At 30.0% G+C, this 10,604-nt stretch overlaps 1 protein-coding gene across 1 annotated transcript in view; it reads right to left on the bottom strand.

The window, feature by feature from the left end:
- Positions 1 to 2,634: 2,634 nt before the first annotated feature.
- The window catches only part of LOC106691080 (G1/S-specific cyclin-D3), a 27,485-nt gene continuing 19,515 nt past the window's right edge, over positions 2,635 to 10,604 (bottom strand). The window contains exons 3-5 of the mRNA XM_014436732.2: positions 9,733 to 9,948; positions 5,085 to 5,241; positions 2,635 to 3,834 (exon numbers count right to left, since the gene is read on the bottom strand). Coding sequence (XP_014292218.1) covers positions 3,614 to 3,834; positions 5,085 to 5,241; positions 9,733 to 9,948 — 594 coding nt within the window. The 3' untranslated portion in view covers positions 2,635 to 3,613. The remainder of the gene's footprint in view (positions 3,835 to 5,084; positions 5,242 to 9,732; positions 9,949 to 10,604) is intronic.

The following is a 10,604-nucleotide window of genomic DNA, read 5'->3' as shown; positions in this document are numbered from 1 at the left end:
TAAAAAATAAATCTAACTGTACTTGTAAATACATTATTTCAATAAATAAAAAAACTTTCTGATATACTTTAAAGTAACTTCTTACAGTCCTTAGCATTCCAAACGAGTTGATTACCCCAGCGTACTCAGTCATTGGCACCTTTAAATAAATAAAATAGGAGAGTGAGAAAAAAAAACAAACAAACATTGCCACCTATACTCCCCAACTTATCACGTACAAACTCAGATACATTAATGTTGATATCAACACAAAAAAAAACTGATAATATTACTTTCTCATACAAGAAAACTTTGAACAGAGAATCAAAACAATACTGACCAAGATACTTACCTTGGCATGCAACTAGAGTCACACTTCTCTTTCATTGCACACATACAACCCAGAATACACATTGTAAAGCCAATATTCAATCAACTCAGACACCTACTCTACTCACCAGGGCTGTCATTCAGACTCCAATTACTGATATACAAAGTAATACTCCGACCCTCACTACTACAAGGTGCACCCCCACTACATTACTTTTTCATAAGTCCCTTCAGCTTTATTAGAATAGTATGTTACAGAAGATTTGTAGAGACACATCACTTGAGAGACGAGACATAGTACACATATATAATGACCACCATTGGTAGAATAAGGTAGTATGTCCCAAATTGTGTTATGTTAGTTTCATAGCATAGATATATCTCATATAGTTATTTTGTTTCAGAGGAATCTGAAAAAAAAAAAAGATCGTCACCTCTTGGAAGATAGCAGATAATTAATTATATTTGATGTGGATCAGAATACTCTTCCACTATTTTGGATTTGACAAATGTGTTCTTATTCTTGCTTATTCTGATTGATCACCTCCTCTATCCTGTAGGGGCGTAATTGAGGGCTAACTCCTCTCTTCTTCAGTGCCTGTAGTGAATCCTTGTAGGACAGGCTAATCTCTCAACTGTAAGGGAATACCTTACAGAGGGAATATATGTTCCTGTGAGGACCTAAAGCAAATATCTTGTCAATGCACTTCCGATCCACCTTACAACACCTTGTGAACATGCATTGTTGAGACCTTCTGATGAAGAGTACCTCACCTTACCCTGGTGGTCCTAGATACCTCTAATCTCTTAATAATTCTCAGCTTGCTTTTTAGACATTTTAACTGATCTCAAAATCTCTTCAAAGCCCATTCCCTCCAACTTTCTGATTGTATGTATAGGATATTTACTCATTTAAAAAAACAGAAGAATTATAATTAAGAAAAAGAATAAAAGAGAAAAAAATCTTCAATGGAAAAGGGAATCGAGAAACACTTGATTCAGTAATCAGTTTCATTGTATCCTCATTGTTTATGACAGGTGAGATCAAGCTGTATCTACTATAGTTTCCACAGGCAAATAAAAAAAAAAAAAAAAATGTTGGAATGAGAATGGGTAAGTGAATTGAAGAGTTAAAGAGGAAAAATTATTGCTTAGTTAAAATCATTAAAATTAAAACACTTTTTTAAAAAAAAAAATACCATTAGCGAACTAGTTCATTTAAAAAAAATAATAAGAAAAAGATGATTTATTTTTTGTAGGAAGAAGGTTCAAGTAGTAGATAAAAAAGGTTCAAACAATAGGAGAAAAAAAAAGTAGGATGGTATGTGAAAGCTGTATCACACCCAGACTGTACCAGAATCTTTCAATTTAATTCAAAATTCAAAATAATATTTTTTAAATGTTGATTAATAATATCAATTGTACCTTTTTTAAAAAGAATAGTTATACTCAGGTTATAAAGTTAGAGGAATAATTTATTGAAAGATTATTAGTTGATCAAATGTAATTAATTGTAGGTAGAGGGTCTTGATAGTGGTTAAAGTAGCAGCAAAAAATAGTTATTAGTAACCAATATTCCACCCCATTTTGCAGTGCTTCATTAGCAATTCAAGTCTTTATCGTTGTTATAATCTATATAGAATATATATTAATGAAGTTTTTACACTTACAATGTCCCTTCATTATTTTAACTGCTATTGCGCAGTTCATGAAAATTAAAGCGAAATTCTAAGGTTTAGACTATGACTTTCCTGACTTTCGAAAATTTTTCAGTAAATCCCGACTTTCCCAATAATATTACAGTCCCATTTTCAAAGTTCTTGGACATCCCAGCAGGCAGATTAATAAATAATACCTTTATTTAAACTCTATTTTTACCTGTGTAATCAATATTTAGCTTTGAACTGACTAAATTATGTTTTCACAGTATTGAGAATGGCTCAAGTTGGGCAAAATATTGTTTAAGAAATAAAAAGGAGCATTGTTGGCCTTTACCTCTTTACCTCTGTACAGCTGAGGGAAGTAAAATTTTTCTTTTCAATGACCATCAAGATTTATCCCCAAATCCTGTATAGCCAAAACAAGATTACTCCCAACATAATTGAGCTATGGATAACTTATCAACACTAATAAATAGAACATAATGAAATAACATGATTATCATTTTTTAAGTCCTTAGATAAATTAAAAACGTTTCTGGTATTAAAGCTTTTTATTAATAATTACAAAGTCAATACTAAACAAGTCATAAGTGTTACACACTTATTGAAACAAAGTTTAATTATGTTACAGCTGGATAGAAACAAGATTACAAAAAAAAAAAAATACATTTTGTAATATTAAAAAATATGTTATCCAATCATAGTAACATTATTTGCTTACACACGAACTTTACATTTACAGCACAAAGAGATCAATTAGTTTCTCTTACAAATCCAGTGACCATTTCCCAAATGGCGGTTAACATTATAAATATATACATATATGAAGGTATTTATTATAATAAATGAGATCATTTTTAAATACCATCTTACGCTACATTTACATTTATTCCTTATAATTAAACTGATTGATTTAACAATGGTGTTTTAAGATCTGTGAAAATTTATAAAAATGTATGGAGGTTTTCAATTTATTAAGTTTATTTGATTTAATTTGAATATATCATTATATATTTATTTAATGAGTTGTTAATCTGAAAATAATTAATAGATTCTTGTGATTGTCATTGGTTGACATAATACATTCATTGACATAATAGTATTTCTGAATCATATAAAAGGTGGGAAATAATATACTGTTAAAATTATAAAAAAAAAAAAAATTAAAAATATTTGTTGCCAAAAATATAATTCCAAATATTTCTTTAAAATTTAAATTTTTATAATTGGGTAAACCAATGATTTTTTAAAACTAATGAGCAATTTCACCTTTTTATATTTATTTATTATTTTAATTGTTCTATAATATTTTTGCAGCAAAAATATTGAATATTATTTTCTCTTGGTACTCTGCTGTAGGAACAAGGTATAAAAGTAATAACTGGATATTATTATACAACTACAATTCATTATCTACAAAAGTTTGGCAACAACTAAAATAAATATTGCTTCCACACAATAATAATGAAAAAGACTCAATTTCAAGGTGTGTGAATAAGTGTTGTGTTATGACAAAAGCTATGAAGTAATTTACTTTATTTAAGATATTAATACTAAAACAATTATCACACATATTTGTAACATTTGGAATGCATTGAATAAAAGCAATATATAACAAAACAGGAGACAACAACTTTCATTATTTATAAACAGAGAGAATTTGAATCTGAATATGTCTGATGAACTGCACATTCAGCTAGGATTACTTCAATACGTACCACTATTGATTCTACATCATGAGGATCACATTTAATCAAGGTGCAAACATCATTTAATATATCTGGTTTCATTCTAAGACCTCTTGCTGCTGATACCAATGCTGCACAAGCCAAAACAGAACCTCGAATGCATGCTACATCAGATTCTATAGAAAAAAATATTACAAAATAAGTAACTATTGTTAAAAGAACAAAGTAAAACTTATTAATAACTTTTATAGTATTATTAATAAATAATTCATATTATGTTGCTAATTTTGAGGAAATATGATTTTTAAAAATAAAAAGGAGCGAGTGTTTTATATTAAAAACATTTATAGAAAAGTCTGTCTAAAGGTTAATAATTTTCCAAATATTGAGTCAGAATAAATAAATAAATCATGGAAATAAATAACTTATTAAATAAAATATTTCAGTAGTCTTTATTATTATTAAATATATTCTGAAAAAAAAGAAGACAATAAATGTATTTAGAATGATGTGAAACTAGTAACATTCTAAATTGATGGAGTTCTTTGCACTTAATTAAAAAAAAACGACTGAATCCAGTGTGATTTATAATTCAGTAATATTTGCTGTGTTTACAACATTAGTCTGAACTGTGTAAATTTAATTTAAATATTCAGCAATTTCACTTTTTAAAAAAAATATAATTGCTAATTTCACTAAAATAAAGAGTGTTTTAATAAACAGATTCATCCTTAATTTTTCACTCGATTAATAAATAAATAAATATAATATATAAATAAATAAATCCTTTCTTTTAGTTTTATAGTTTTGCCAAACTCGTTTTGTCATCTACTTCTGTTACATGGGTAAAACGGCAAAGTTGAACAGTATAAAAGAAAACCAGTAATTTATGTAATCTGAAATATATATTTGAATTCATGCATAAGTGTGCGCTAACCAAATGTTCATTAATTATTTTTAATCAACAGATCATTCAGGATTACAAATATATACACAAGGATTGCTATTAATAGAACTGAATTTTTTTTTCATTTTTCTGTGACAGATATATAGTAAATTGTAAGGTGCTCTTGTAAGGTTTTTGTTTTTGTAATTATGTTTCATTCATTCAAAACTATGAGTATATACTTATATATAATTCATTTTAAAAAATGTTTTATTATTTGATACCTTTTGTACTTTTTAAGAGAAATTTTAATTCCAATAATGCACTAACTTCAAAATTTTATATAAGTAATGATTTTTAGTGTTATATTTTAAATTATGTAGAGCATACTTGTATGACGATCAAGTCTTTGCTTAATAGTTCTATGGTAACAGAGTAAGAATGTTTAGTTTTTCATAATTATTTGAAGATATCTATCTCTTAATATATATTTTTAAATGTAGTTATACCAAACAAAATTTTATACTGAAAGTAACATACCTGTGTATGCTAGTGCTAAAAGTGTGATAGAATGTGGTCTCAGCATATTGCAAGTTCCTACTAAATTAGCCCCTTCCAATATATGATCAATAAAATCAAAACCAGTAACACCACAAACTTCCCACTGCAACTTGGATAAAAAGAGTAATTCCCAATCCTGAAAAATAAAGAAATGTTCATAAACATATTGTAGTTGATTTATAACATGAAATTCCAGTAGGTATAGAAAATTAGATGAACAGATAAATCCCTTAGCCTTTAGTTTTAGTATATTTCACTTAAGTACATGTAACTTTGTGCATTTCCTGATTATTGAATGTAAATACATACACATTGCAGGGAATGTAATTTGACCACATTTATTGATCTAAATTTACCATTATTCACTCACTCACTCACTTGTCGGGCGTTACATTCTTTGCAGGACCTGGGCCTCTACCACCATTCTTCCCCATGCTTTGCAGTCTCCAGTGAGACTCCTCTAATTTCCAATTCCCATCTTTCTTAAATCATCAAACGACCGATGCCTGGGTCTCCCCCTTTTCCTTTTTCCTTCTAGTATACCATTTAGCATCCTTTCAGCCAGTCTAAGGGCTACATCCTTTCCACATGTCCTAACCATCGCAACCTGCCCTTCTTAATAGCATAGAGGATATCAGGCTCTCCACACAATTCTATTAGTTCGACATTGCTCCTGATTCTCCTCCTGTGCTCTTCTTTAATGGCCTTAAGCTTAAGTTCTTTCTCAGGACTCTTCTCTTCCAAACCAGTAGAGCTCTTATGTTTTCCTTGGTTAGAGTTCAAGTCTCACTGCCATACATTACTACTGGCCTAATTATTGTTTTCTATAACAAAAGCTTTGCTTTCTTGGGAAGGATTTTGTATCGGAGAGCTTTTTGCAGGGCATAGAAACATCTGGTTCCTGCTGCCATTCTGCCCTTAATTTCGACTTCTAAATTATTATTCTCAGTCACAACTCCTCCCAGATACTTGCAGCTCTGAAACGTGTTTTCCACCACATCCACAATAATCTCTTCTCTCCCCAGTCTGTCTATAGGTTTTCTTTATTTGGTCTTTTCACAATTTGTATTAAGTCCTAAATCTTGTGCTGCTCTCTTGAATTCTTCTACAGCACCGGCCAGTGCTGTTTTGGTTCTACTTGTGATGACTACATTATCCCCATAAACCATGTGTTGTGTGAGCCTATTGTAAATGGTGCCACCCTTGTTTGTCCTTATTTTTCTAAAGGTAACTTCTAGGGCGAGGTTGAACAGTATTGGTGATAATGAGTCTCCTTGTCTTAAGCCACTGTTAACCCTATAGCTACTTGAGATGCCCACTCGAGTTTTCACCTTACAACTAGTCCTTTCCAGGGTCATCTTTGTAATCTTATTAACTTGCTAGGTATACCCAGTGATTGCAATACCTTTTGTAATTTTCCTCTGTCCACACTATTACAAGCTTGTTGGAATTCAATAAAGAGATAGAGTAAGTCGACATTGTACTCGCAAAAATTAACTCCGCCACTAAAAGAGGATGTAGTGTCGCCACCCCTAGTGATGTTAGGTGAACCACACCCATTCCCTAGCCTGGATAAAGGAGGGCTGAGTGTGGGGGATAGGCGACCTCACCTCTTTAAAAAAGGTATAGTGCAGAACCTACCGGAAAAGAATGGTTAAGGTTAAAAATACAAGTTTATTCCCCGGTGGGGCCCATTTGGATTTGTGGGGGTCCCAACCAACACCAAGTCTTGTGATTTACCATTATACACAAGTTAAATGGCAAAATGATGTGCAGTACTACTTCTGTTTCCAGATTTCTGACCAAATACCTTGTAAAAATTATTGATGATATTCTTCATTAATATTATTTTTAAATTATAATTTCTTTTCTACATTTTAATGCATTACTAAGATTATAAAAATAATAGTCATAGTTAATGCTAAGTGATATTAACTGTCATATTTAATTTTAGATGAAATTTCCTCAATTTTTTCTGTTATTTATTTTATCATATCTTTATAATTTCATTATTTGTGCTATTTCTGAGAATTTTTTCCCATTTAAGTATTTTCAAGTTTGAAATTTTAAAAATCTTTTTCTCTTTCCTTTTTTTTTTTTTTTTTTTTTTTTTTAAATATTGTTTAATATTAGTCTAAAATAAATGAGAAGGAATTTGGGTATTTGCTGCTCTGAATTTTCTGTTTGTTACTTAATGTTTATTTTTAATTCAAAACTATTTTTTTTTTCTTTTGAATTTCAACCTCCGATAAAGATCCAATAATTTGTAGAAATTCTAACTATTACCAAACAATGTGTCATGGAGGATGTTTGAAATTTCAATTAATGTTTGTATGCAAAGGGGAGATTAATTTTCTATAAAATTAATTTTTTGTAGATTTAATTAATTTATCTGTTATATTAGTTTTTTAATGACGATTTATAATAGCTAAGTGCAGGGCCATTGGTATTCAACAGAGCTGACGTGTCGCCTTTAGCAATCTCATAACTGGAGGGGTGCTGGTTCAAATCGGGCCTGGAGGAGGGGGTGACTTTTATTTTCTGGCAGTCTCATAGAATAAAAACTTCAATCTCCCACCATGGTTATATTAGACCCTCATACCACAGGTTGGTTATACCTAGATAACCTATTCCCTCCCTCTGTATGTCAGAAATGTCCAAGCAGGAAGAGATAAAAAAAATAACAGAAAAAAATAGTTAAGTGCAATTTTATTCATTTTAAGTCAGTGTTCCTACTCTTTCTGGCAGCTTTTCATGAATAGACATTTACCCATACCAGTCACAACTGGTTAATCTGTTTTACAACTCATTAGTTGGGTATTTTATTTACATATTACAGTACTGTTGAATTGCTGCTGGATAGGACATAATTACCACATTTATTCTATATTCTTAAAATAGGCAATCATAAAACAATTAGTATGCAGTATAAGAATAGTCTTAACATTGAGATCCCCCTTTGATGTTTCATATAGATACATGACTTATATGCCATTATAGACCTCAGATCAATGTTTAAGTGCTGAACTCTGGTGCTTTATGTACCAAAATCACACAAAGTTTATAATAGGGGTATTCATGATGTTGTGTTAAATGTTAAATGTTTTACCATGTTAAATCTTATAACTATAAGATTGTGAGCAGCCCTATTTGAAGTCATGTTAAACGTTAAATGCACAAGAGCCCCTAGCGGATTTTCTCAGCAACTTGTTGTATAAGCCTTTATGTTTATAACCTTCCTTCCAGACCCTCATGTTATTGTTTACTTCAGTTTTGATTTAAGTAATTAATTACAACATGACTAGAGTGAGTGAAAAGTGGAATTTGTGTGAAAGTTTAGCTTATAAAATGAAATCAAAAAATAACTTTATTCTGGGACATATGTCCCCTAAGAATAATTACATGGTTCATATAGTGAGATTTTTATCTGGCGAGCGTTTACAAATTTTCAGATAGTAGAATGAAATTACATTGTTTTTTTTTTCTCAAATATATCATTAAAATTATCCATTCTGGTTTAATAACAGGGATATGAATACCACAAACACACGAAAGAACTGAGCTGTCACAACAAAAATGGCGGCGATCTCAACTGGTCTATTGTGTGACGTCATTCTCCATTTAACAGACCAAGTAACAGACTCTCAGCCATGTTAAATGTTATTTCGTTTTACCACGGTAAAAGAAGGCAATTTTTTTCGATTTAAGATGAGTTTTTCCATTTAACACGCTTTAACATGTTAAACCAAAGATCATGAATACCCCTACTATTGTCTTATTTAGTAGTAGTAATGAAAATAAAATGTATCAGGCATGGGATATATTGTAAGATATGGTAGTTGAGTGGCCTTTTGCAGAAAGCTAAAACTCAATGGAAGTGATGATAATACTTAATATGTTCATTAGTCCCATGCATAAGTAAAATTAGATGACAGCCATAACATCCAAATTGCACAAAATGAATCAGCCATTTTTAAGTGTCCCATGACAACTGTTGAATTGTGCATGAATACTGACCTTGGACTAGTTTTTATGAATAACAATGTAGATACTTTGCTAGTTTAAATTATCACAATGAAGTAACTAAATAAATAATTAAATCAAAGTTTAAAACAAAAAGAAATTTGCATTAAAATTGCAGCTCTCTCCCTCTTTTTGTATATACAGTAATTAATATGACATATATTGGTGTCAATACAAAGGAAAGTGAGTTATTTCTACTATCCCTTATTTGATTATCATTCTGTATGCAGAATTTAGGTTGTCTTGCTAAAGTTATATACCAAAATGGAAACAATTTGCTCTTCTCTGCAAAATCTGTTTATATTTTGTTACATATGTTTATGCTATCAACTTGTAATACATTTTTTAAAAAAAGTATTCCACATCTTGGATACATGACTACAGTTAATGCAGCAATAATTAAAAATGGAATTGAGGTCATTACTAATTTAAAACTGAAAAGGGAATAGAGTAACACACACAGACATATATATATATACTTAAGCGTCTTTGTACAAATATATATTAATTATGTGATTATTTTTTTATTTAGATTTAAAATAAATTACCTATATATTTTTAAATTCAGAATAGTATAAGAATATTTAAGTAATAATTATAATACCTTTATCTGTTTTGGAGTAATGCTACGATCAGTGAACATAGACAACATATGAACAGAAAGAGGTGTACACATTCTAACTTTTGAGGCAAGAAGGAGGCTTACAGTTGCAGAAAGTTGTAGTTGATTAGGCTTAATTGGGCACACAGCAAGGAATCTATCCAAAAAATTCACAGCTAAAGGAAATACTTGTTCTTCACATCCATGTTCTTCAGAAACCTAAATTCATATGAAAATATAAATTAATAGTTTAAAAATACATAACCTAAAAATAAATTGGAACAGATCTTCATAATTTTAGAATAAAATTAATTATATTTGAAAACATGTCTTTCTTGTCATATAGAAAAGGGATAATTTTCTGAAAAGTCATGTTTTTCTCTGAGTTTAAACAAACTCTTCCAATTGTTTTTAATTAAATATTCAATTTGGGGGACTGTGGACAAAATAATGATCACAGTGGACCAGAACTAATGACAAACCCTTCAAAATGGAGTAATGAAATTTTAATTTGGCAAAGGACTGAGAACTCATCCGTCCAAATTAATAATGTTTTATGGATTCTTCCATCAAAATGTTAATGCTAAGGGCAGTTTTGGTTTGTTGGAATGTATTGAAAAGGTTTGTATTTATGAATGAGAATATAAACACAATTTAGGTACAATGTTATTTAGGAAAAATAATTTTATTTAGTAACCGATGTTGACTTATTTTTGTTTTAAATGAATATTATTGAATGTACATTTATGTAGGAAGTTTCAAATTTAATATTTTAATGGAAGATTATTGATTGACCGTGTGTGAAGATGAAAGGAATATGGTCCGGGCGCGGTCAAGAAAAACTCAAATAGTAGGAATATACTAATTTAATGAGC

This window comes from Halyomorpha halys, unplaced genomic scaffold (genome assembly GCF_000696795.3).
Source record: "Halyomorpha halys isolate HHAL.00 unplaced genomic scaffold, Hhal_1.1 Scaffold2068.1, whole genome shotgun sequence".
In the NCBI taxonomy this organism is placed as follows: Eukaryota; Metazoa; Arthropoda; class Insecta; order Hemiptera; family Pentatomidae; genus Halyomorpha; species Halyomorpha halys.
The sequence above is the reverse complement of the archived record's forward strand: the minus strand, read 5'-3'. Positions and strand labels throughout refer to the sequence as shown.